Source organism: Tamandua tetradactyla, chromosome 5 (genome assembly GCF_023851605.1).
Source record: "Tamandua tetradactyla isolate mTamTet1 chromosome 5, mTamTet1.pri, whole genome shotgun sequence".
NCBI classification, from domain to species: Eukaryota; Metazoa; Chordata; class Mammalia; order Pilosa; family Myrmecophagidae; genus Tamandua; species Tamandua tetradactyla.
In genome coordinates this window covers 144,485,143-144,512,563 of record NC_135331.1, presented here as the reverse complement: position 1 = coordinate 144,512,563, position 27,421 = coordinate 144,485,143, and the positions used below count along the sequence as shown (strand labels likewise).

The 27,421-nt window shown below is 37.0% G+C and overlaps 2 protein-coding genes across 4 annotated transcripts in view; one reads left to right on the top strand and one right to left on the bottom strand.

Moving 5' to 3' along the window:
- Positions 1–424, bottom strand: part of ORC3 (origin recognition complex subunit 3) — a 91,482-nt gene extending 91,058 nt beyond the window's left edge. For both annotated transcript variants that reach the window (XM_077162383.1, XM_077162384.1), the window contains exon 1: positions 143–424. In XM_077162383.1, the coding sequence (XP_077018498.1) occupies positions 143–409 (267 nt within the window). In that variant the 5' untranslated portion in view covers positions 410–424. The remainder of the gene's footprint in view (positions 1–142) is intronic.
- Positions 299–27,421, top strand: part of RARS2 (arginyl-tRNA synthetase 2, mitochondrial) — a 77,927-nt gene continuing 50,804 nt past the window's right edge. For both annotated transcript variants that reach the window (XM_077162387.1, XM_077162386.1), the window contains exons 1-2: positions 299–419; positions 11,436–11,509. In XM_077162387.1, coding sequence (XP_077018502.1) covers positions 384–419; positions 11,436–11,509 — 110 coding nt within the window. In that variant the 5' untranslated portion in view covers positions 299–383. The remainder of the gene's footprint in view (positions 420–11,435; positions 11,510–27,421) is intronic.

The window sequence follows — 27,421 nt, the reverse complement described above, 5'->3', positions numbered from 1 at the left end:
AACCTGAGCTGAGCTGAGACGCCTCATCGCGATCCGCCGCTTCCTTCCTGGTAAACCGAGGCCTACGGAACTTCCGCCTCATCCCTCTTTAAAGGAGAATGAGGTGGCGACCGGGTCCCAGTGGACGCCCGCCCCTACGTACCTTGGACACCGAAGAGGTAGCCATGATCCTCAATGGCCCGCGGGTTTGCAGACACACTCCGGCTTTCCCGCCAGCCCTAGCGCCAGCGGGCCAGAGGTTAATAGCAAACCACGCGGCTGCTTGATTGGTTGGCGTTGCCTTCCGGGGAGGCTTCCGGTGCGTGGAGGCGGGGCGTGCAGAGTAGAGCTGAGAGACGCCAGCGCCCGCCGGGGTTGGCCATGCGAGCCTTCTGAACGTCGACATGGCGTGCGGGTTCCGCCGGTCCATCGCCTCTCAGGTACGAACACCACAGGGGGCAAAATGAGGGCCGATGCGGAGTCCCGGACCTTGAAACCCTCTCACCGCTGCGGGTTCGTCGGAAACCGTGTTTGTTTCTGCCGTCTCCTCCCCCTTCTCGGGAGCTGCTGGAGTTCAGAGGCAAACCCGGTGCAGGGACGGAGATACGGCTGAGATCTGTTCTCAGGGTAAAAAGCAACCCTTGAGAAGTACATGTTGCTTTCCTGGCTCCTTCACACCCTGCAACTTTGTATCGTTTACCTGGGTGGAAAGTTAATTAGGCCATGATTAAACTTATAGAAGGTAATTGGTTATATCTTCTCTTTCATTTCTGATTTAATTTATTTGCATCGTCTCTGTTCTTTTTGTCAATCATGCTAAGAGTCCAATCGAGTTTATTGATTTTCTCATAGAACCAGCTTCTGGTTTTGTTTCTCTTTTGTTTTCTTGTTCTCAACTTCATTTATTTTGCTCTAATCTTCATTAGTTCTTACCTTTTGCTTGCTTTGGTGTTAGTTTGCTGTTCTTTCTCCAGTTCTTCTGAGTGAACAGTTAATTCCTTGATTTTTGCTCTTTTTTTTTTTTTGATATAGGCATTGAAGGCAGTAAAGTTCCCTCTTAGCACTGCCTTTGCTGCATCCCATAAATTTTTCCTTTTTTTTTCCTTGCATGGGCAGGCACTGGGAATTGAACCCAGGTCTCTGGCATGGCAGGCAAGAATTCTGCCACTGAGCCACCATTATTGCACTGACCTCCCCAAATTTTGATAGGTTGTGTTTTCATTTTCATCTGCCTAAAGATATTTACTAATTTCTCTCATAATTTTTCCTTGACTCTGGTTGTTTAAGAGTGTGGTGTTGAGCCTCCATATATATGTGAAATTTCTGGCCCTCTGCCTGTTCTTGATTTCCAACTTCATTCCTTTATGATCTGAGAAAGTGTTTTGTATGATTTCAATCTTTTTAAATTTATTGAAACTTGCTTTGTGACCCAGCATATGGTCTGTCCTTGAGAATGATCCCTGAGCATTTGAGAAAAAGGCTTGCTGTTGTGGGGTGTAATGTTCTATAAATGTTTGTTAAGTGTAGTTCGTTTATTGTATTATTCAAATTCTCTCTTTCTTTATTGATTCTCTGTCTAGATGCTCTGTCCATTGGTGACAGCGGGGAATTAAAGTCTCCAACTGTTATGTTAGATGTGTCTATTTCTCTTTTCAGTGTTTGCCTCATGTGTTTTGGAGCACTCTGGTTTGGTGCATAAATATTTGTGATTGTTACATCTTCTTGTTGAATTGTACCTTCTATTGATACATAGTGTCCTTCTTTGTCTCTTTTAATTGTTTTACATTTGAAGTTTAATTTGTTGAATATTAGTATAGCCACTCCTGCTCTTTTCTGATTGTTGTTTGCATGAAATATCTTTTCCCAACCTTTCACTTTCAACCTATGTTTATCCTTGAGTCTAAAATGTCCTGTAGACAGCATATAGATGGGTCCTGTTTTTCAATCCATTCTGCAGGTCTGTGTCTTTTGACTGGGGAGTTTAATCCATTAACATTTAGTGTTATTGCTGAAAAGGCAGTACTTTCTTCTACCATTTTACCTTTTGGATTTTATTTGTCATATATAATTTTTCCTCTTTTTACCTTTACTAATAGTCCTCATTACTACACTCTTTTCCACAGCTTTCTCTGCTGTCTTTTCCTATCTGTCTCTTGTGCTCCCTTTAGTATTTCTTGCAGAGCTGGTCTCTTGGTCACAAATTCTCTCAGTGATTTTTTTGTCTGAAAATGTTTTAATTTTCCCCTCACTTTTGAAGGACAATTTTGAGGATATAGAATTATTGGTTGGCAGTTTTTCTCTTTTAGGATCTTAAATATATCATACTACTGTCTTCTCACCTCCATGGTTTCTGCTGAGAAATCTATACATAGTCTTATTGGGCTTCCCTTGTATGTGATGGATTGCTTTTCTCTTGCTGCTTTCAAAATTCTCTCTTTTTCTTTGGCATCTGACATTCTGATTAGTGAGTTTCTTGGAATATGTCTGTTTGGATCTATTCTCTTTGGGGTATGCTGCATTTCTTGGATCTGTAATTTTAAATCTTTCATTAGAGTTGGGAAATTTTCAGTCATAATTTCCTCCATTAGTCTTTCTCTTTCTTTTCCCTTCTCTTTTCCTTCTAGGACACCTGCAACACATATATTTGTATGCTTCATGTTGTCATTCAGTTCCCTGAGTCCCTGCTCATATTTTTCCATTCTTTTCCCTATACTTTCTTTTGCTTGTTGGATTTCAGATGTCTTGTTCTCCACTGCACTAATTGTATCTTCTGCCTCTTGAAATCTAACATTGTAGATTTCCATTGTTTTTTTCATCTCTTCTCCTGTGCCTTTCATTCCCATAAGTTCTGTGATTTGTTTTTTTCAGACTTTCAGTTTCTTCTTTTTGTTTAAAGGCCCTTGCCGTCTTTATATCCTCCCTCAATTTGTTGATTTGATTTTTGATGAGGTTTTCCAGGTCTGTTTGAACATCCTGAATTAATTGTTTCAACTCCTGTATCTCATTTGAACTGTTGGTTTGTTCCTTTGACTGGGCCATGTCTTCAGTTTTCTTAGTAAGAGTCATTAATTTTTTTTGTTGTCATCTAGGGATTTAATTTCCTTAATTAGTTTATTCTGGAGATTGTTTTTCAGTCTTTTACTTAGGATTTTCTTGCTGGATGGCTTTGTTCTTTATCTGTTCTTTGACATTCATTCAGCTTATTCTAGACCTCTAGCATAAGTTTTGTTTATGGATCAGAATTTTTCAGTTCTTGTTTTCTTGTTTCTTGCCCTGACTGTATGGTGCCTGTTTTTTTTTTCCCTTAGGAGGGTCTACTTAGGTATTTTAGACCCCAGTCATATTTGCCAGATGAGACTGTCCTCCTTTCTGGAGGCAAGAGTCATCTGCATCAGTTTTGCCTGAGGATGAGACCTAGCAGGTTGACAGACTTTCCTATGAAGCCTCTAGACTCTGTGTTTTTCCTATTCTGCCCAGTATGTGGCACTTGTCTCCTGGGGGTCCCACCAACATAAAGTGATGCAGTACCTTTAACTTCAACAGACTCTCCCTGCTAGGGGCATGGTTGAGATAGAGGAGAGGTTGTATGCTGGCTTTAATCATTTCGGTTTTCCAGTCCCTGGAGTCTGAATTCCTTGAGGGAGGGATCCACCTAGGCTGGGCCCCACCCCTCTCAGGGAAGACACAGCCTCCAGGGAATTACCTCCTTTCATCTGATCAGCCTGTTTGACTCTCAGACAAGCTTAATTCCACCCTTGCCCGGGGTAGTTGGAGACTGAGAGCAGTTTTAAGCAATAGGAACAAAGAAAAAAAATCTTTTTCAGAACAGGATGCCCATTCCTCAAGTTTGTTAATCAAGTTGGTACATTGCTGTTCATATCTCCAGGTCCTATGTGCACCCCCTCCCTTTTTTTTTTTTTTTTTTTTTTTTTTAGGGTCCAGACCTTTTCAAGTATTTTGTGCTGTCTGATCCAAATAAAACCCTGTCTCCCACCCCACACCCACTGTCAGCCTCCTCTGCGCCAGGGCAAAAACTGGTAACTTCAGCTTTTATTTGCAGTTTAGCTGAGCTGGGGGCCTATTTTTAACAGTCAGAATTTGTTAATTAATTCCACAATTGGAGTTTGGTTCCACTCAGCTCCTTGCTGTTAGTAAAGTCTCTTTACTTTCCCCAGCTGGGAACCAGCCTGTGGGAGAGTGGCATCAGCCTCCAGGAATTGAGAGACTCACGGTTCTGGGTGTTATCCCATCTGGTCCAGCTTGTCCAGACTGGTGTACGCTGTGTGTCGGGTCACTGATGTAGCCCTAGCAGTTGTCAATACTGTTCCTGGCTGTTTACTAGCTGTTCTGAAAGACAAACTAAATTCCATACCTCACTAAGCAACCATCTTAGATATCCTCCCCATTTTCTTTTTGTTTAGGTTTTAAAAGGCTATATTCTCCCTTGTAAAGAAGGCAAATTGGAGAAACAGGAATTAATATTATTGAGTATATATTTGTGCTGTTTTGCATACATTCACATATATGTCCCATCACAGCCCTCTGATATAGAAGTATTAGCCCTATTATACAATTGGGGAAATTGAGATCCAGAAAGATTAAGTAAGACCACATGTTGATAAATTGAAGAATTGGTTTATGACCAGAGATCTGTTCAGCTTCAACATCAGCTCTTTTGAATGAAACATGTGAGGTCAGTGAGTATGTGACTTTTCGTAGTATTCTGTTCAGGCTTCTGAAAAAGACCATCTTCACATTACAAAAGCAGAATATATAGCCTGAGAATGGAATGTAGACCTAAATACTCTGAAGCTCCTCCATTAGATAGGTTCATAACCAAAAATAATATGAATAGTATAAATAATTTCAGTGGATACAATGTATACTACTGTTAACAAAATAGCAGAATTTGTATGACATTAAAATTGTACTTCAAGAGCCAAGATGTCAAAGATGTCCAAAGAAAGTATAAAGATTCTGCTGCCAATAGAAGGACAAACATATGGCAATTAATTTTAGTAGATCTAAAACTTGTCTTAAATCAACAACATTCTGTTCATGCTAATACCTTGATTAAATATCATAGTGAAGCATACCCACACATTAAGGAAAAGCATAAATGGTATGCTTTATCCACCCATCTTGCTTAGTGAAGGAGCTGCAGTTTAAATTGTTTAAAATAGTAGGTACAATGAATATTGCTACAAATTTTTGAAGTGGTATGGGTACTGACTACTAATGGTATGGAAAATATGTTCAGGATTGTTTTAATACCTATATTTATAATAAAACAGTAGAAGGGTGTTTTAGTTTATAAGCTGCCAGAATGTGATATACCAGAAACAGAATGGCTTTTAAAAAGGGGGATTTATTAAATGAAAGTTTACCATTCTAAGGTGTGAAAGTGTCAAAACTAAGGCATTCGGGGAAAGATATCTTGATTCAAGAAAGGCTGATGTGTCCAGAACACCTCTGTCAGCTGGAAAGGCACATAGAGACGTCTGCTGACTTTCTCTTCTGGCTTCTTGTTTCATATGGCTTCCCCTGGGGTGTTCTCCTTTTGCATCTCCAAAGGTCTCTGGCTGTGTGGGCTCTGTTAGCATTTAAGCTTTTTCCAAAATGGTTCCCTCTTAAAGGGCTCCAGTAAGCAACCCCACCCTGAATGGGTGGAGACACATCTCTGTGGAAACCATCTAATCAGAAGTTACCACCCACAATTGGGTGGGTCACATCTCCATAGAAACAATAAAAAAGATCCCACCCAGCACTATTGAATGAGAATTAAAAGACATGGCTTTTCTGGGATACATAATATTTTTAAACTGAGACAGATGAGTTGAAGAATTTCCATTAAGATCTGTTCTTGTGTGTTATCTATAACAGATGTGGTAAATCTTTGTTTAAAAAACCATGCATTTAAGTTGAAGTTAAAAAGTAGACACGGATATGTAATTTTTGAAATTAAAGTTAGTCCTAAAATGTGCAAAGTTGTTTCCTGTACACTGTGTTTAGTTTGTGAAGGCAAGGAGTCTAATGTGAGCATTAAATGTAATCTAATGGATTTATATGGCAACATAGACTAAGCAAATATATATTTCTCCAAATGTGGAACTGTCAGAGGATAATCTGAAACTTAAGGTGTTTCGGTTTGCTAATGCTGCCAAAATGAAATATACCAGAAGTGGATGGGCTTTTATAAAATAGATTTATTAAGTTACAATTCGAGGCTGTGAAAATGTCCAGATTAAGGCACCAACAAGAGGACGCATTCTCAGAGGAAAGGCAGCTGGCATCTGGAATGCATCTGTCAGCTGGGAAGGCATGTGGTTGGCATCTGCTAGTCCTTGCTCCTGGTTAATTGCTTCCAGTTTTAATTCCAGTGGCTTTCTCTCTAAGCATCTGTGGGTTCTTTCTTAGTTTCTCTGGGGCAACTCCGATTTTGTCTCTTAGCTAAGCATCTCCCTAGGTGGTTTTCGTCTGCATTTCCAAGTGTTTGTGTCTGAGCATTCTCCAAAATTGTTTCCCTCTTAAAGGATTCTAGTAAACTGATTTCAACCTGCTACTTTGAATGAGTGGACTCACATCTCCATGGAAACAACCTTTTTTTTTTTTAGTTACTGTGCTGGTTTGAAAGGATGTATGTACCCTAGAAAAGCCATGTTTTAATCCTAATCCCATTTTGTAAAGGCAACCGTTTCTTCTAATCCCTATTCAGTACTGTATGTTTGAAACTGTAATTAGATCATCTCCCTGGAGATGTGACTTAGGGAGTCACATCTTGATGTGATTTTGAGTGATCAAGAGTAGTTGTTAAACTGGATTAGGTGGAGACATGTCCCCACCCATTTGGATGGGTCTTGATTGGTTTACTGGAATCCTATAAAAGAGGAGACATTTTTGAGAAAGCTGGAGATTCTGAGAGAGCAGAGAATGACATAGCCACTAGAAGCAGACAGTCCACAAGCCAGTGACCTTTGGAAATGAAGAAGGAAAACGCCTTCCAGGGAACTTCATGAAACAGGAAGCCAGGAGAGAAAGCTAGCAGATGATGCTGTGTTCGTCATGTGCCTTTGCAGATGAGAGAGAAACCATGACTGTGTTTGCTACGTGCCTCCTCACTTGAGAGAGAAATCCTGAACTTCATTGGCCTTCTTGAACCAAGGTGTCTTTTGGATGCCTTTGATTGAACATTTCTATAGACTTATTTTAATTGGGACTTTTTTTCGGCCTTAGAACTGTAAACTATCAACTCATTAAATTCCCCTTTTTAAAAGCTATTCTGTTCCTGGTATATTACCTTCCAGCAGCTAGCAAACTAGAACAGTTACCCTTACTGATAGTCTTCATTTTTGTTCTCTCCCCCAATCCTCTCTGTCCTGTCTTTTCTTTTCTGCTTATAGAACTCCCTTTAGGATTCTTATAATGAACTCTCTCAGCTTCTGTTTATCTGTGAATATTTTAAACTCTCCCTCATTTTTAAGGACAGTTTTACTGGATAAAGAATTCTTAGCTGGCAATTTTTCACTTTCAGTAGCTTAAATATAATCATACCACTACCTTCTCACTTCCATGATTTCTAATAGTGTTCTTGAATATCTCTTGTAGATAGTGAATTGCTTTTCTCTAGTTGCTTTCATAATTCTCTCTTTATCTTTGGTATTTCACAGTCTGATTAGTATGTATCTTGGAGTAGGTCTATTAGAATGTGTTCTGTTTGGGATAAGTTTTGCTTCCTGGATAGAGACATAATTATGTCTTGTAGAGTTGAAAATTTTTCGACCATTATTTCCTAAATATTCTTTCTGCCCCTTTTCCTCTCTCCTCTCTTCCTAGGAGGCCCATGATGCATATGTTTGTGTAATTCTTGCTGTCATTCAGTTCCCTGAGACCCTGTTCCATTTTTTTCTGTTCTTATCTCTGTCTACTCTTTTGTCTCTTATGTTTCAGATGCCCTATCTTCTAGGTCACTGATCCTTTTCTCTGATAGTTCAAATCTGCAGTTTTATGCCCCTGGTGTATTTTTAATTTCATTAGTTGTACCTTTCATTGCTGTAAGATATTATTTTTCTTTGCATGCTGTCAAATTCTCTTTATGCTTACTCGTTGTCATCTTAATATCTCTTATTTCTTTAGCCATGATTTCCTTAGTCTCCTTGAATTGATTTAGGAGATTTGTTTCAGCATCTTTGATTAGTTCCAAATTCTTTATCTCCTCCAATTTTTTAATTTGTTCCATTGACTGGGTCATATCCTGTTTCTTGAAATGGCTTGTAAATTTTTGCTGATATTTTGGCATCTCATCTTGAGATTTGGTTTATTTTCCTTGTCTACAATTTTGTTGTTGATTGGGTTTGAGTTAGGTGTCTTTTTTGACAGTTGCTCTTTCAGTATTTCCTCAAGTCCCACAGCCCTAAGATGGCAGAGTATTTATAGCCCTTTGCCAGGTCTGCCTCTAACATTGCAGAAACGGAGATGACTGACCAGAATTGGCTAGAACAGAGGGAACTAGTGGTGTAATGTCACCAATCAAAAGCTGAATCAGTACTGGGGTGTGTTCCCCTCAGTCCTTGAAGCAGTAGACTCCTATATCCCTCCCAGTCCAGTGCAGCCTCAGGTAGAGATCGGACCATAGGATATTGCTTGCTTCCAGCGGGAGATGGGTGCCTGGTGGCATGAATGGTATTACAGTATCTCACAGGGTTTCTCAGTCTTTTCATCCTGTACCTGTATGGTACTCCCATGGTCTCCCAAGCCGCAGTAGATTTGATGCTGTTTCTGCCTGTCCACTGCTATTTGGGAGAGGGGGTAGCCGGATAATTCCCTCCCTATTCTGCCATCTTCCTTGAAGTTCTCCTACCCCTACTATTTTGTGGGTTAAACTTGATAGGACCTGGGAATCAGATTTTTCCCTCATTTTTATTTGTTTGTATCCTAGTTTATTTATTTTTATTTGCCATCTAAAAATAGGTGTCTGGTTTTCTCACTGCTGTATCCCCAATGCCTAGAAACATATGTAGCACTCAAGTTTTTTTGAGTGAACAAATAAATGAATGAGCAAATAAATGAATTATCTTTGGGTCCTCAGTGGATTATCCCTTCTCTTTTCATAAAAACAATTTTGAATAAAAAATAATTTATTAAAATTTTTTTCATAGAAAATGTATTTTTAAATGTACATATACTAAAATTATCATTTTTGGGTGAATAGGTCTATGCTTTGACAAATGCATAGACTCAAGTTAACTACCACCAATCAAGATATAGAACATTATTCCTCCAAAGAAGAGTCCCTAATGCTACTTAAGAGTCAAACTCTTCCCCCACCCTCAACCTCAGGCAACAGCTTTTCGAGGATTCAATCTGGGTTCTTTCACTTAGCATAATTCATTTGTGTCTCATTCATGTTTTGTTAAGTGTGTCAATAGTTTGTTTCTTTTAATTGTTGAGAATTCCCAGTTTTAAAACATGCCACAGTTTATTTCCCAGGTGAGGAACATTTGGGTAGTTTTCAGTTTTAAGTGATTATGATTAAAATTGTTATCAACATTTATACAAAGGTTTTTATATGAGCATAGGTTTTTATTTCACTTGGCTAAATACCAAGGAGTGGATATTTTATGTTGATTATCTTTTCATGTGCTTGACATCTCTGTATCTTCCTTGATGAAGTATGTGTTCAGATCTTTTGACCAATTTTTAGATTGGGTTTTCTTATTGTTTCATTTTGAGAATTCTTTATACATTCTAAGTAAAAGTCCTGTTATGTATGAGATTTGCAAATACTTTTTCCCCAGGCTTTGTTTTCTTTTCATTTTCTTAGCAGTATCTTTTGTAGAGCAAAAATAAATTTTATTTTCATGGAAACCAGATTCTCAGTTTTTTCTTTTATATAGATCATGGTTTCCGTGGTGTACTTAAGAAATCTGCATAATTCAAAGATTTTTTAATGACTTCTTTTGGTTTGCCTTCTTCATTCTTGGTGCGTGCCTATGCTTTCTGCACAGATCTGGAATCAGCCATATCATCAATGATTCTGGGTTTCTTTTAGTGAGCTTCGGTATTTAGGTAGCTCGAAGTTTTCAAATAATTTCATTTTACAGCCTTAGCAGTGACTGGATTCACAGATGATACTATATTTGTTTTTATTTTTATTCTTCTAAACTCATCAGGCTTTCAGTTCCACTGGGTAATTCAAATAATCAGTCAACTCAAATCTTTTAAATTTTTTTCAAAGTAATATATGTACTGTTTTAAACAGAATCGTTTAAGAATTCTGTAGGACTTGTAATGAGCAAAGCAATTCCTTGCCTTATCACTTCTCTAATAGCTTTTATTTGCTTTCATATTTCTAAATAGTATGCTCATACTGTTATTTATTTTTCCTTTTTTATTTTAATGTTTTCAAATCTTTATCTAAATTTTTCAATTATTAACCTTCTTCCACATTTGTTTTATCTACTGTATATAGATACGTAGATATATGCACACTTTATGTGCTAATCACTAATTCATTCCCAAACGTTCCTCAAATATGAACATCTTCTGTTAATAAATTCAAACACGTCAGGTACACTTACCAATTTTATCATTTTCTTAAAGGCATTCCTCCCCTGGACAGGTTATCTCCTCACTCTAACCTGGATTTGTTGTGTTTTAGGCCTAATGTTCAACTGTCATGCTGAGAATCACATACCCCTTGTACCTCCCTCTCACCCCGTTATTAACACTTAGTGTTAGTGTGGTACCTTTGTTGCAACTGATGAGAGAATATTAAAATATTACTGCTCAGTATAGTCCATTGCTTATATTAAGTGTATTTTTTCCTGTATGCCACCCTGTTAATACCTTGTAATAGTGATTTACATTTGTTACAATTCATGAAAGAGCATTCTTGTATTTATACTATTAACCACAGTCATTATTCAAACAAGGTTCACTGTGTTATATAATCCCATGCTTTATCATCCAACTTTCCTTCTAGTAACATACACGAACCACATTTTACACCCTTTTAACCACATTTACAAACATAATTCAACACTGTTAATTACACTCATAATAATGTGCTATCATCACCATTATCCATTTACAGTTAACCTAAATAGAATTTAAGTATGCTTAAAGTAAAGATTTACTACACTCAAAACACTTAGAAACAGTTTTAGATATTTGTCATTTGAGGATTTAGGTCTTATTGTAATTCTGTTTAGTTTTTTCCTTGATAGGACTAAGTGTCCTAAATAAACAGACTAAATGCCTCTTTATTTATGGTATGTTTGGCTTAGGAGTATTGTAGTTAATAAACTGTAATATCCATAGTTGATATTTTTGTTGACCAAAACTGTTGGATGATGCTGTACTGTTGTTAACCAGGTTTACTAGTACTTACGGAATATGAATCTGGAACAAGTAGATCAACAGTCCTCTCACCCTGTTTTATTCTTTTTGATCTTTAGCTTTCCAGAGTGTTGGATCTTCCACTGGAAGACTTGATCAAGTCAATATCTGCAGTTCCAATTTCCAAAAAAGAGTTAAGTGTAATATATTTGTAATATCCTAAAAGGTTGCTGATTTTGTTAACATGCCCCCCCCCCACAATTCTTACAATTTACAGATTAAAGAGCCCCTGAAATGAGACATAATGTATGATGTATTATATTCAGCCGGTTTTTTATTAAAGAAGACGTGGGTTTATAGAACAATCATATGGAAAATACAAGATTCCCATAAACTACCTGTTTCAGTTTATTAAAGGTGCTGGAATGCAATATACCAAAATTGGATTGACTTTTATAAAGGGGATTTATTCAGTCACAAGATTCCAGTTCTAAGGACCTGAAAATGTCCAAAATTAAGGCATCAAGAAAGAGATACCTTCAAGGAAATATTGAAGGTCTAGGATATCTCTGTTACATGGGAAGACACATGGCGACACATGGCTCTTCGCTTCTGAGTTTTGCTGCTTTCAGCTCCTGGTTTCAGTGACCTCTTCTCTGAGGTTCTGTGTGTCTCCAAGCATGTCCAGATGTTTCTGCTTGGTTTCATCTATCTGCCCCGTGTAGGCTCTGAATTCTTTTTTCTCTCTCTCCATGAGTTCTTTTAAGGACCCCAGTAAACTAATTAAGACCCACCTTGAATGGGCGGGGTCACATCTCCATGGAAATAAGACTGTGATGTTCATGTGGCCCAAACTGTCATTCTTCATTGGTGTATTTATCTAGGCAAGATGGCTAAAGTGGGAATCCATCAAAACAGCAACAGTTTTGCAGTTTACATTATGAAATTCATTGGCTTTGTCACTAAAAGCAACAATTTCTGTAGGACACAAAAAGGTAAAATCGAAAGGATAGAAGAAAAGCACCAAATATTTCCCCTTGAAGTCATCAAGGTTTAATTCTTTGAACTCTCTGTTGACAACAGCTATACCTTTAAAATAGGTGTGTGCTGGGGTGGGCAATGGTGGCTCAGTGGCAGAGTTCTCACCTGCCCGGGTTCGATCCCTGGTGCCTGCCCATGTTAAAAAAAATTAGGTGCATGCTGGGTGATAGCAGGAACATAGTTTGAGGAGCTGGTGCTGAAGGCAAATTTTGCTTGACCATAATGAGACCACACTTGACAGAGACTTTCTTCCAGAGGCAGCAGGTCTAAGGGCTGCAGTGGCCAAAATGCCTCAAGGAATGGTGCCTGACATGTAAGTCAGGCAATCAAAGCCTGGAGCAGCTTTCCTACAGTAGCAGCCATTTTCCCCATGGATTTTTTAAAAATATAGTTCTATCATATATAGAACCAAACATTCCCCTTTTAATCATATTTGGATATGTATTTCAGTGCTGTTAATCAGGTTCACAATGTTGTGCTACCGTCACCACCGAAATATTTTTATCATTCCAAGTAGGAACTCTATACATTATAAGTCTAACTTCCTGTTCCCTAGACTATCCTGTCTCCTGGTAAACTGCATTCTAGATATTGACTCTATGAATTTGCTTATTCAAATTATTTTGTATCAGTGAGATCATACAATATTTATCCGTTTGAGTCTGGCTTATTTCACTCAACATGATGTCATTAGGGTTCATCCACATTGTTGCATGTATCAGAACTTCATTCCCTTTTTTGTTGAATAATACTCCATAGTATGTATATACCACATTTTGTTTATCATTTGTTTATGGACCCTTGCATTGCTTCCATCTTGTTAGAGTACCTAGTTTTCAATTCTTTTGAGTGTATTATACCTAGCAGTAGGATTGCAGATCATATAATTTTTCATTACTTAGCTTTCTGAGAAATTACCCAACTGTCTTCCATATCAGCTGTACCATTATACTTGCCAGCAGCAGTGAATGAGTATTCCTGTTTCTCAGCATCCTCTCCACCACTTGTAATCTTCTGGGTTTTTTGGTTTTTTGTTTTGTTTTGTTTTGTTTTAATATTAAACATAATAGTGCGTGTGAAATGGAATCTCATTGTAGTTTTGATTAAATTTCGCTAAGGACTAATGATGAGCATCTTTTCTTGTGCTTTTTCACAATTAATATATCTTCTGTGGGAGTGAAGTCTATTCAAGTCTTGCTCATTTTTAAATCAGGTTATTTGTCTTTTGTTATTGAGTTGAAGTGTTACTGTATGTATTCTGGATATTAAGCCCTTACTGGATATGTGGTTTCAAATATTTTCTCCTATTCTGTAGGTTGTTGTTTTATTTTCATAGTAAATTCCTTTAAGACACCACAGTTTTTAATTTTGATGAAGTTCATCTTTTTTTTTTTCCTTTTGTTGTTTGTACTTTGAGTGTAAAGTCCTGGAAATCATTCCTGAAAACAAGGTCCTGAAGATGCTTCCTTGTATTTTCGTCTAGGAGTTTGATAGTTCTGGCGATTATACTTAGGTCTTTGATCCACTTTTAGTTGATTTTTGTGTGCAGTATGAACTGTTAGTCCTTATTTATACTTTTGCAAGTGGAGATCCAGTTGCCCCATGACCATTTGTTGGAGAGACAGCCTTTCCCAATTGAGTGGTTGTTGCCTCCTTGTCAAAAATCATTTGACCATAAATGTGAGGGTTGGGTTAATTTCAGAGCTCTCGATTCAATTCCATTGTCATTGTACCAGTGCCATGCTGTTTTGATTGCTGTAGCTTTATAATAGGTTTTAACATCAGGAGATATAAGTTCTCTGACTTCAATTTTTAAAAGATGGCTTTGGCTCTTCAGGGCCCCTGACCCTTGCAAATGTATTTGGTGATTGACTTTTCCATTTCTGCAAAGAAAGCTGTTGTAATTCTAATTGTGTTGAATCTATAAATCACTTTAGGTAAGTTTTTCATCTTAATATTTAGTCTTTTAATCCATCAGAATTTTTTTAGGTCTTCAATTTATTTTAGCAATGTTTTTTTGGTTTTCTGTGTTCCATAAGTTCTTTGCATCCTTGGTTACATTTATTCCTAGATATTTGATTCTTTTAGTTGCCATTGTAAATGGAATTTTTTTCTTAGTTACTTCTTCTGATTGTTCATTGCTTGCATATAGAAACATTACTGATTTTTGCATTCTGCTATCTTCCCTGTCACTTTGCTGAATTTATTAGTTCTAGTAGCTTTGTTGTGGATTTTTCAGAGTTTTCATTATACAAGATTACACTATCTGCAAATAGGGAAAGCTTCATTTCTGCCTTTCTAATTTGGATTCCTTTTATTTTTTTCTCTTGCCTAATTCCTTAGGCTAGAGCTTTCAGTTCAATGTTGAATACCTGTGCATCAGTGTTTTGTATATGTCTGTTAATCATTCAAGTTTTATATTTCCTTTTTAGTCTTCTCTTTAGATGTTCTAACCATTATTGAATGTGGTGTATTAAAGTCTCCTATTAATATAAATATGTCCGTTTCTCCATTCAACTCTGTCAGTATTTGCTTCATACTATCAGGTGCATATATAATTTTAATTGCTACATCTCCTTGTTGAGTTGCTCCCTTTATTGTATATAATGACAGTCTTTGTCCCTTGTAACTTTGCAGCTTAACATCTGTTTTATCTGATTTTAGTCTAGCTTCCCCAGCTCTATTTTGGTTACTACTTGCATGGTAAATTTTTTCCATTTTTTTCACTTTCAGCCTACTTGTGTCTTTGAATTTAAGCTGAATATCTAGCAGACAGCATATAGTAGGGCCATGCTTTTTTATACATTCTGCCGGTCTCTGCCTTTTAACTGGATTTTTTACTCCATTTACATTTTTTAAAACTATTTTTACTTATTTATAGTATAATATATATACAAAGCAAAGAAATAAAAAAGCAATAGTTTTCAAAACACTCTTCAAAAAGTGGTTACAGGATAGATCCCACAGTTTGTCATGGGCTACCATATGATCCTCTCATATTTTTCTTTCTAGCTGCTCCAGAATATAGGAGGCTAGAGGGCTTAAATACTTTTTTATCATCACAATCGACTTTTTATTCCTTCTTTTTTTTGTGAACAATAACATATATACAAAAAAGCTATAAATTTCCAAACACAGCAGAACAATTAGTTGTAGAACATATTTCAGACTTTGACATGGGTCACGGTTTCACAATTTTAGGTTTTTACTTCTAGCTGCTCTAAAATACAGGAGACTGAAAGAGGTATCAGTTCAGTGATTCAGCATTCATATTCATTTGTTAAGTCCTATATAGTCTGTGTATAATTCCACCATCACCTTTGATCTTTCCATACCTCTCATTGGGGTTGTTTGGGCTATGGCAATTCTAAACTTTTGATGTTAGAAGTGTCTGTCACTAGTATGGGGTAGGGAGATGGAACTGTCTGATATTCTGGAGAGGCTGGGCTAGGTTTTCAAGACTTATCTGGACCAGGGATCCATCTGGAGGTTGTAGGTTTCTGGCAAGTTTCTCTAGTGCTTGGAACCCTTGTGGAATCTTATAAATTGCCCTAGGTATTCTTTAGGATTGGCTGGAATGGTCCTGATTGGGGCTTGGTGGTTATGATAGGTAGCAAGGTCTGCCTGAAGCTTGCATAAGAGCATCCTCCAGAGTAGCCTCTCAACTCTATGCCAACTCTCTCTTTCACTGAATGTTTATTAATTACACTTCTTTCCCCCATTTGATCAGGATGTAATTGTTGATCCCATGGTGCCAGGTCTGGATTCATCCCTGGGAGTCCTCTCCCACGTCGCCAGGGAGACTTTCACCCCTGAATGTCATGTCCCATGTAAGGAGGAGGGCAATGATTTCACTTGCAGAGTTGGGCATAGAGAGACTGAGTTCACATCTGAGGAACAACAGATGTCCTCCAGAAGTAACTCTTAGGGCATGCCTATAGATAGCCTAACTTTCTATGCTACCTACATAAGCTTCACAAGAGTAAGCCTCATGATTGAGGGTATAACCTATTGATTTGGGTGTCCGTAAAGTTTGACACAGCATCAGGGGATTCCTTGATGATAAGGTCTAATAGTTCCATAGTCTTTCTCCCCTCCCTCAGGGGACTTTGCCAATACATTTTGATTATCTGGTTAATACACTCTAGGATGTTTCCAGTCAATTCAATAATCTATACAGGATTAAAGGACAATTTTCTCATTCTGTGCTCTCTGTGTTTCAGTTGTTAAAATGAGCTATACAGATAGATTGAATTGTATTGCTCACTAGAGAAAATTTCAGTTCCAGATCAAATAAACCTTTCTTCCATTAGTCTCAAAGAGTATGCATGGTTCTGCAATATACACACTGTCTTCCTTACCTCTATGTTCTGAATTACTTTAACCCCAACCTGTTTAGCTTCATTCTTATTTCTAAATAGCAAGTTATATATATAAAACAGCCTCTCAGAATCCAGAAATAATCATCACTCCAGACTTAATGTGTCTGCTCTAAAAGCTAACAATCTAGGCCCCTATTTTCTTATAAGAATTTTCTAAAGGTGACTGTGCCATTCTTGTTCTTTTGTTTCTGGCTTATTTTATCTCACCAAATGTCCCACATGTTCATTCACATTGTTGCATGCCTCACAACATTGTTCCTTTTTGTAGCTGCACAGCCTTCATTCATAAGTATACCCCATCATTCGCCATTCTACTCCTCCGTCAGTGCATCCTTCAGCCACCTGCATTCATCAGGCCTCATGTAGAAGGCCCAAAGTCCGCAATCCATCAACATTCTCAATTTTAGAATTGCATAAGAGCATCGTCTTTTGCAAGTTTCATTGTTCCCAAGAGACAGAAAACCAATAAGCACACTGTCACCAAATAGGAAATCTAAACCGCCGCTTAACTCTTGCCCCTCCACCCCATTATTTACCTCTGCTGTTGCTGTGGTAGTGCTGATGGTTTCCATTTGAACACAGCTCATAGCATGCAATAGCAGTTTTCCCCTGTATCCTGGACTTAAACACTCTTTATACAAGAATCTTATCTTTGAAATAATTCTTACAAGAATTCATTCATATTTCTAGTGTGAGTCAGTGGTACACGTAGGTCTATACAATCCCTTTCAATCTTGATCATCTTTAATATGATAATATTACTTCTAGACCCACCAGAGAATCACCTTCACTCCTATCTATTCCTTTACATTGTAAGTCAACCTCATTAGCTAACAGTTCACCCATCTCGAGCTCCTATGTATCTCTTAAGTCCCCTATATTCTGTATTATAAGTCTCTGATTATACCTTTATGCTGGTCATAAAAGTGGAATCATATGGTATCTGTCCTTTTGTGCCTGGCTAATTTCATTCAGCATTATGTTCTCAAGGCTCATCCATCTTGTCATGTGCTTCAGGATGTCATTTTGTCTTACTGCAGCGTAATATTCCATCATATATATACAACACATTCTCCTTTGATTTCTTTTAGCAATCAAATCAAATCAGGTATATATATGTATATACACACACCTCAATCTCCTTTGATTTCTATTAGCAGTGTTTTGTAGTTTTCTGTGTACAAGTCCTTTATATCCCTAGTTAAGTTCATTCCTAAGTGTTTGATTTTTTTGTTGCTATGTTGAATGAAATTTTTTCTTAACTGACTCCTCAGCTAGCTCATTGCTTGTGTATAGAAATGTTACCAATTTTTGCACATTAATTTTATATCCTGCCACCTTGCTGAATTTGTTTTGTAGTTCAAGTAACTTTGCTGTAGATTTCTTAGGATCTTCCAAGTATAGTATATCATCTGCAAATGAGAGTTTTATTTCTTCCTTTCCAATTTGGATGCCTTTATTTCTTTTTCCTGCCTCATTGCTCTAGCTAGAACTTCTAGCACAGTGTTGAATATTAGGGTGACAGTGGGCATTCTTGTCTTGTACCTGATCTTAGGGGAAGGCTTTCAGTCTCTCTCCATTGAGTACAATGCTGGCTTTCGGTTTTTCATATATTTCCTTTATCATATTGGAGTAATTACCTTTGATTCCTATCTTTTGGGGTGTTTTTATTAGAAAAGAATGCTGAATTTTGCCAGATACTTTTTCAGTGTCAATCGAGATGATCGTGTGATTTTTCCCTTTTGATTTGTTAATATGCTGTATTATATTAATTGATTTTCTTGTGTTGAACCATCCACTTGGTCGTGGTGTATCATTCTTTTAATGTGTTGTTGGATTTGATTTGTTAATATTTTATTGAGAATTTTTGCAACTATGTTCATTAAGGAGATTGGCCTGTAGTTTTCCTTTCTTTTAGCATCTGTACCCAGTTTGGGTATTAAAATAATATTAGCTTCATAAAATGAGTTAGGTAGAGTTCCTTTTTCCTCAATTTTTTTGAAAAGTCTGAGCAAGATTGGTACTAGTTCTTTCTGGAATGTTTGATAAAATTCCCCTGAAAGAAAAGTTATCTGCCCTGTGCTTTTTTTTGTAGGAAGATTTTTGATGAATGACTGAATCTCTTTACTTGTGATTGGTTTGTTGAGATCTTCCATTTCTTGCTGAGTCACTGTAGCTTGTTTGTGTGTCTCCAGGAATTTGTCCATTTCATCTAAGTTGTCTAGTTTGTTGGTATATAGTGGTTCATAGTATTCTCTTATGATTTCTTTTATTTCTTCAGGGTCTGTGGTGATGCAAGAGAAATGAGACCCTTCTCATTTCTGATTTTGCTTGTTTACATCCTCTGTCTTTTTTTCTTTGTCAGTCTTGCTGGTGGCCCATCAATTTTATTGATTTTCTCAAAGAACAAACTTTTGGTTTTGTTGATCCTTTCTGTTGTTCTTTTGTTCTCCACACCAGGCTCTAGCTTTCTGCCTCTCAGTTCCTCATCCTCTGTACTAGGGCTGTCTTATGTGTTGCAGAAGGTTCTCCCAGGTCAGCTGCACTGCCGATTTGCTGCCTCCGTCGCACTCCTGTCCTTTCTCTAACTTTTCCATGGAGCAGGGCTAATCTCAAGCTGCTCTAGTCAGCCATCTTCTGAGAAGTCTCCTCCATTTACATTTAAAGGCAGTACTGATAATGCAGGATTTTCTTCTGCCATTTTGGTATTTTATCCTTGTATTATGCCTTTTTTAACCTTTAATTAATGCATTCAGTTAATGCCAGTTTTTACATTTATTTAATTTTTTTATTGTTATAAAAAAGTGCCTTCTTGTTTCTGTCTGGATATATTTTTTGTTATTTTCCTTGTGGTAACCATGGGGCTAAAATTTAACATCCAGAATATGTAACAGTCATTTTTGGTTGGATACCAGCTTGACTTCAGTAGCATACACAATATACTGCATCTCTTCACCTTTTTTTGTACTTTTACTAATTATATCTTGGAGCACTTTTTATGTATTTGCATTTTGTACCGGTAATAAGTAAGAAATAGAATTACATACCAAACAGTACAATAGAGTAATACTGACATTTGTAATTACCCAACTGTTTACCTTTAATGGTGGTCTTTATTTCTTTGTGCCACTTTGAACCACTGTCAATTGTCCTTTCCTTTCAGCCTGATGAACTTCATTGACCTTTGCTTGTAAGGCAGGTCTAGTGGTGATGAACTCCTTCAGCTTTTGTTTATCTGGGAATGTCTTAATCTCCCCCCCGCCCCCCATTTTTGAAAGAATGTCTCGCTGGGTATAAAATTCTTGTTTGGCTGTTGTTTTCTCTCAGAACTTTAAGTACCTCATCCCACTGCCTTCTTGCGTCCATGGTATCTGATGAGAAATTGGCATTCAATCTAATTGGAACTCCCTTGCACATATTACTTTTCTCTTGCAGCTTTCCAAACTCTCTCCTTGTCCTTTGCTTTTGATAGTGTGATCAGTATATGATAGGGTGTATTTTTCTTTGTGTTTATCCTCTTTGGTGTTCTCTGAATTTCTTGGATGTGCACATTCACATCTTTTGCTAATTTGGGGAAATTCTCTGTCATTAATTTTTTATTATTCCCTCTGCCCCTTTCTCTTTCTTTTCCTCCTGGGACTTCCATGATGCATATATTGGTACACTTATTGGTGTCCCAGAGGTCTCTTAGGCTGTTTTTACTTGTTATAATTCTTTTTTTTCTGTTCCTTATCTTGACTCTTTTCAATTGTCTTGTGTTTGAGTTCACTGATTCTTTTTTTGCCAATCTGCTTCTGAAACCCTCCTGGGCAGTTTTCATTTCAGTTATTGTCTTCAACTCCAATAGTTCTGTTTAGTTCCTTTTTAAAATTTCAATCTCTTTACTACGATTTTAATATTACTCATTCATTGTTTTCCTGATATCCTTCAATTATTTCTCTGTACTTCCCTTTGTGTCCTTCAGCATTTTTAAGATCATATTTTTAAAGTGTTTGGTATGTTCAAAGTCTGATCTTCATTATTTTCTGGATTTTTATCTTCTTCCTTTGGATGGGCCTTCATTTCTTGTTTCTCTTGTACTCTTTTTGCACATTATATAGTAATATTTAAAGTTTAACTCTGAGATTTATTAGATGTCTGTTTCTTGGTTTTGTAACCAGCTGGTAATATGACAGATTTACTTGTGTGCCATCTCTCCTATCCAGAAGGTCTGCCCAAAGCAAATGAAAAGAGCAGTGTCTTCCTGTCTTTTCTGGCCTGTGTCTTGTCCTAGGCTCGTGCTTGTTACTTGCTTTGGAGTTCCCCTCTTTATAGGAATTCGAATTCCTCCTTCATTTCCCAGAAGGATCTTCTCCCTTTTACAGGTGTTTAAAGCAGTTAAGCCTTTGCCCCAGGCCACCCACTTCAGTAGTTTCTTAAACTCCTGTTATTTTCTCAAGCAGTTTTCATCTGGAGGACAAATTCTGAGAGCAGGAACACTGCAGACCAGATTCCTAAGTCAATCTTTCACAGTCGATTGAAATCTTTCACATTTCTGCACCATGAAATGGGTGCAGACCAGCTTCAAACTGCCTTGGGGAAGAATAGGAAGGGCCCCAGTAGCTTTTTGCACTACTCCTCAAAGCTTTACTTCTTTTATTTTGCCACTGTCCAGCATATGGAGCCCGTGAACTTATCCTCTGCAGTCCTGAGGAGGCATGGTATCTTGAAGTCTCCTCAGTGGCTTTTCTCCAAGGCGGATTAAAATATTGGCTGGCCTCACACAAAGCCCCCAACAATCCAAAGTTGCTAATCAAATGCTGTGATCAATGATCAGTCATGTCCATCCCTGATCTTGAGGAAGAGGATTTTTTACATTCTGTCAATAGCAGCTAGTCAAGTGCTGAACACAGCCTGCCACAAAAGTGGTAGATGGGCGACAACAACCTGATAGCAGTTATGCGCTTTATCATAATTTACCACCTTCTTCCTCCTGATTGTCACTGGAAGCTTCGACTGAACTGTGGCGTATCAATATAGTTATTTCAGACAGTTCCTACCTTTTTAACAATTGTTCTGGTGTAAAGACTGAATCCTGGAGCTTCCTACTCTATTATCTTCCCACAATCCTGGCCCAACCTGTTTTTCCTGTTGACTTAAATAATAATAATAAATACATAATAAAATTAAACTCTGCATTTTAGGTATTCTGACATGCAGATTATATTACTGTATTTTAATTGTTTTCATATTTGTTTTTGCCAATATGGCATAGTATGGCAAAGTAAAATTAATTAATTCTAATACAACAAATAAAAGAACTAGAGTGTTTTAGTTTGCTAAGACTGCTGGAATGCCATACACCAGAGATGAATTGCCTTTTATAGGGGATTTAATTGGTTACAGATTTACAGTTCCTCGGAGGAAAAGCACCTCGCTTTGATCTGAATTTCTCTGGAACATGGTATTCTAGTTTGCAAGCTGCCAGAATGCAATGTACCAGAAACAGAACATCTTTTAAAAAGGGGAATTTATTAAGTTTCTAGTTTACAATTCCTAAAGCCATGTAAGTGTCCAATATTTAATCAAGCCTATAGAAATGTCCAATCTGTGGCATCCACAGAAAGATACTTTGGTTCCAGATGGCCAATGATGTTCAGGGTTTCTCGCTCAACTGGAAAGGCACATGGCAAACATAGAGACGTTTGCTAGCTTTTCCTCCAGGATTCTTGTTTCATGAAACTCACCTGGCAGTGTTTTCTTTTGTCATCTCCGAAGGTCTCTGGCTGCATGGGCTTTTGTGGCTCTTTCTAAAATGGTTCCCATGTAAAGGGCCCCAGTACGCACCTTGAGTGGGTGGAGACACATCTCCATGGAAATTAGCTAATCAAAGTTATCACCCACAATTGGGTGGGTCACATCTCCAGGGAAACAGTCAAAAACCTAGCTCCCACCCAGAAATATTTAATGAGAATTAAAGGACGTGGCTTTTCTGGGGTCTACAAATTCAAACCGGCAAACATGGGAAGGCACACATTGGCATCTGGCTTTCTCTCCTGGCTTCTAGGTTCCAGCGACTTTCCCTGGGGTATGTCCTCTCTGCATCTCCAAACATCTGAGTCTGAGCAGCTCTGAGATCTGAGCTGAAGTTTGCTGAGCTATACTGAACTGCTTCTCTTATGACTTCTCCTTTTAAGCCTCCAGCTAATTAAATTAAATGCCACTCATTGTGTAGTTCACTCCCCTTAGCCCACCGCAAATGTAATCAGCCATAGATACATTTCACATGATGATGATTTCGGTCTCCCCAGCAACTGGGTACCATCACCTGGCCAAGTTGACACCTGAACCAAACTACTACATAGGCCTTTTTCTTGAATGAAGATTATTATCAGAATCTCAGGGTTTTTGAAGGGATCTTAAAAATTGTACAACCATCTGATGCTTAAGTATGGTTGTATCATTTTTCAGCTAGGGTTTTCAATTTTTAGTTTCCATTAGAGCAGTCTTAATGATAGAGATTGGTTAGGACTACGTACAATCGATACTTGCTTTCTGGTATGCAGGGAGATAATCTCTCTCTCTCTCTCTCTCTCTCTCTCTCTCTCTCTCTCTCTCTCTCTCTCTCTCTCTTTCTCTCTCTCTGTCTCTCTGAAAGTTTGGCCATCCTAATTCATATTTGTTAACCATTTGGTTAGAAAACTTCAATATTTGGATAAAATAATCTTTCAGTCAATTAACAATGAAAAGAAATTAATCACATGGAAAACATTTAAGCCCTAAGCTTTGGAAAGATGTAAAGATATAATTATTAGTATCATTACATCCTTTTACTTTGTCACCTGAACTTTGTCAGGACTTTCAAGATGGGGTAGGAGGAATACTTTTGTTCCCAGGATAGGACAAAGAAATAAGTGGGAAAGGATGAAAGTCTACCCTAAATAAGATATATCTGTACCTCATAGTAAAAGAGAGCACCTAAAAAAATGGCCTCTGCTACTTCCTCTATATTGACTTCAAGAGCAGAGGCAAACACTGACCAAAGGGTCCTCATAATTTTATATAACTTGAGGTGACATTATTAAACCCATTATTTATTTCACGAAATCTGTAACGTCAGTCTGCATAATAAGGGGAATGTCTCCATTTTTACTTCTCTTGTGTTTCAAAACTTTTAATCAGCTGAACTGCTTTGTAACCCATCTTTTGAATAGGATTTCCTTTACCTGCCTGGAGCACTGTTGGGCATTTCCACTCCAACTATCTGACATACTTAGACCTTGGTTTATAGAAAACAAATTTTAAGGAGGCTCCTAGTCTAAAATCCAGTATATTCATTTTTGTTATTTTTCCTTTTTTTCAAATGTAATTTTACTGAACTGTATTCAGACACCATCCAATCAATCCAAAGTATACCATCAGTGGTTCACAGTATCATCACATGATTGTGTACTCATCACCATGATCCATCTTAGAACATTTACGTTCCTCCAGAGAAAGAAAGAAAAAAGGAAAAAGAAAACCCCAAACACCCCATTACCCCTTATCCCTGTATACCTTATCGACCCCTAATATTGTATGCTACCCAACTTAAAGATTTCCTTCCAGTAAATGTAAGTTAACTAAGACAGTGTAGTATTATCTGAGATAGATATAGATCAGTGGATCAGAATAAAACATCTAAGGTAGATCCATATAAACTCGGGCAACTGAATTTTTTTTTTTTTTTTTTTTTTTTTTTTGCTGTATACCTATACATTCTTTATCAAAGATCAGGGTTACTGGATCACAGCTCAACAGTTTCTGGTATTTCCTTCTAGCTGTTCTAATACATACAGACTAAAAAGAAATATAAGTATAATGAGTCAGTTGTCATAATCATTTGCTAAATACATATTTCTGTGTTTTACCTCCTTCCTCTCATTTAGTCATTTAATCTTCAGCAATATCTGGGCAATGACCATTTTAACTTCTTTGTGCTAGAAAGGGGTATTGACCTTATAGGGTAGAGGTGTGAAACTGGTTGATGTTCCTGAAGAGACTGGTATCCCTGGCTTTCAGGGCTTATCTGGCAGAGGGACAATCTAGAGGCCTTAAGTTTCAGAAAAACTTACTAAGAAAAATTTTTATTGAGGCTTAAATAGAGCACTCTGTAGGGTTTTCAGGAATACTGTTGGTTGGGGCATGGCATACTGTGGTAGTTTGAAATATGTACCAGCACCATTTTTTAAAGAATTATTTCCTCATTTATTTGTAATGCTGCTAATGTCAGTGATCAAATTCCCATGTATACTTGAGTCTATTTCTAGGCCTAATTGTCTATTTATCAATACCATTCTTTTAATTACCAGAGCTTTAGAATAAGTTTTGATACTTGTTAGGATCACTCCCGTTAGTTATTCTTCTTCAGAATTGTCTTGATAGTCCTAGTCCATTTACTCATCTATATGTTTCTGTGTCAGATTGCCAATTTCCCTGAAAAAATCCTGCTCATATTTAGATTGTAATTATGTTGAATGTAAATTTTACTGGAGGAGAATGTATGATACTGAGTTAATTCATCTAGAAACATATAGTTTTCATATTGGTCTCCCTTTTTCTTTTAATAAAATTTATTTTTCCTCCATAAAAGTCTTGCACAAACCTTGTCAAATATATTCTTAAGTATCTTAGAGAGTTTCTTCCTATTACAAATAGTAATTTTTTTTTTTTGCATGGGTAGGAACCGGGAACAAATAGTAAAAAAATTTAAATTATATTTTCTAATTAATTCTTGCAGAGATAAAGGGATCACTCCTGATTTTGATAATGTTGATAAATTCAGCAATATTACTTGCTTACTGACTAAGTCTCGTGATTTTTCAATTCTTGTATTTTCTATATAGACACTCATATGATCTGCAAACAATAACAAATATTAATCATTTTTTCTCTTAATGTGCTAACACTTCTCATACAGTGCTGAGTATGAGCAAGAGTAGAGAATACTTTTGTCTTGTTCTAACCCAAAATGCTTCTCTTTTAGGTTTAATATTCATTACATATTTTGGGTTAGAAGAACACAAAGACTTACCTTTAATGTCATGATTCTTATTTTATGCAGTCAGTGCTTATTTGGATTTGTTAATATTTTACCAATTTTAGGTTTGCCATTGCTTCTGGATTTCCACTCCTTCTTTTGGGTTCAATTCCTTTTGGCTGAAGTATAGCCTTTATTCTTTTATGAAGATTTGTGAGTTCTATACTCATGCCATCTTATTTTTTCTTATTTTTGTCTTCAGTCTTGAATGATAGTTTAACCTCATAATACTAGATCAAAATTATTTCCTTTCCCCATTTTGAATATAGCTACTGGCCTTGGGCCAGTATGTGGTTTCCAAATATTCTGAATGAGATAAATGTTTCTGAATGTTGTCTCCCATTGTGTTGGATGCCTTTTTACTTTCCTGACAAAGTCCTTTGATGTGCAAAAGTATTCGGTTTTGAGGAGATCCCATTTATCTATTCTTTCATTGTTGTCACTTTGGATGTAATCTAGGAAATATCTCTTATCATAAGATCTTTAAGATACTTCTCTACATTTTCTTCTATAAAAAAAGTTTTATGGTCTAAGCTCTAATGTCTAGGTCTTTGATCCATTTTGGTTTGATTCTTGTATAAGGTTTGAGATATGAGTCCTCTTTCATTCTTTTGCATATGATATCCAGTTCTCCAAATACCATTTATTGAAGAGGCTGCTCTGTCCCAGTTGAGTTGGCTTGACTGCCTTATCAAAGATCAAATCATCTGTAGATGAGAGGGTCTATTTCTGAACACTCAGTTTGACCCCATTGGTCAGTATATATATCTTTATGCCAGTACCATACTGTTTTGACCACTGAAGCTTTGTAATGTACTTTGAAGTCAAGGAGTTTGAGACCTCCCATTTCATTTTTATTTCTCAAGGTATTTTAAACTATTTGGATTACCCTTTGCCCTTCCTAATAAATTTGATTATTGGTTTATCTATTTCTGGAAAGTAAGCTGTTGGGACTTAATTAGTATTGCATTCAATGTATAAAACAATTTGTGTAGAATCGACATCTTAATTATATTTATGTTGGCCGCATCTATGACCCTAAGGAATGTTAAAGTAAAATGAGAGAGAGAAAGGGATCAGGGGATCTGGAGACATAGTCTTCAGACAAGTTTATTTTCAGCCAAGTACAAGATTATATACTAGCAAGAAAGGTGAGAAAGGTTGTTTGCATGCAAAAGCTATACAATGCAAAAACAAGTTCCAGGAAGTAAGTACTTCTAAGGCTAGGATGTTAATTTCCCTTAAACAAGTCTCTTCCACACCTCATTGTGCTTTATCTGCATATCTCAGCTTCTATTCAAGTTCCAGATCCTGAAAGCTCAAGTCTGCATTTCCTCTTAGATTTGTGTCTGCAAGCTTTAGGTTAAACAACAACCCTTTAACTCCTACATATTTACTCTTCCAATCCATGAACACAATATGTCTTTCTATTTATTTAGGTCTTCTTTGATATCTGATAGTTCTCTGTGTATAGGTCTTTCGTGACCTTAGTTAACTTATTCCTAAATATTTTATTCTTCTGGTTGCTATTGTAAATGGAATTTTTTAAAAATTTTCTCCTCAGATTTCTCATTACTAGTCTATAGAAACACTACTAATTTTTCTTTGTTGATCTTGTATCCTG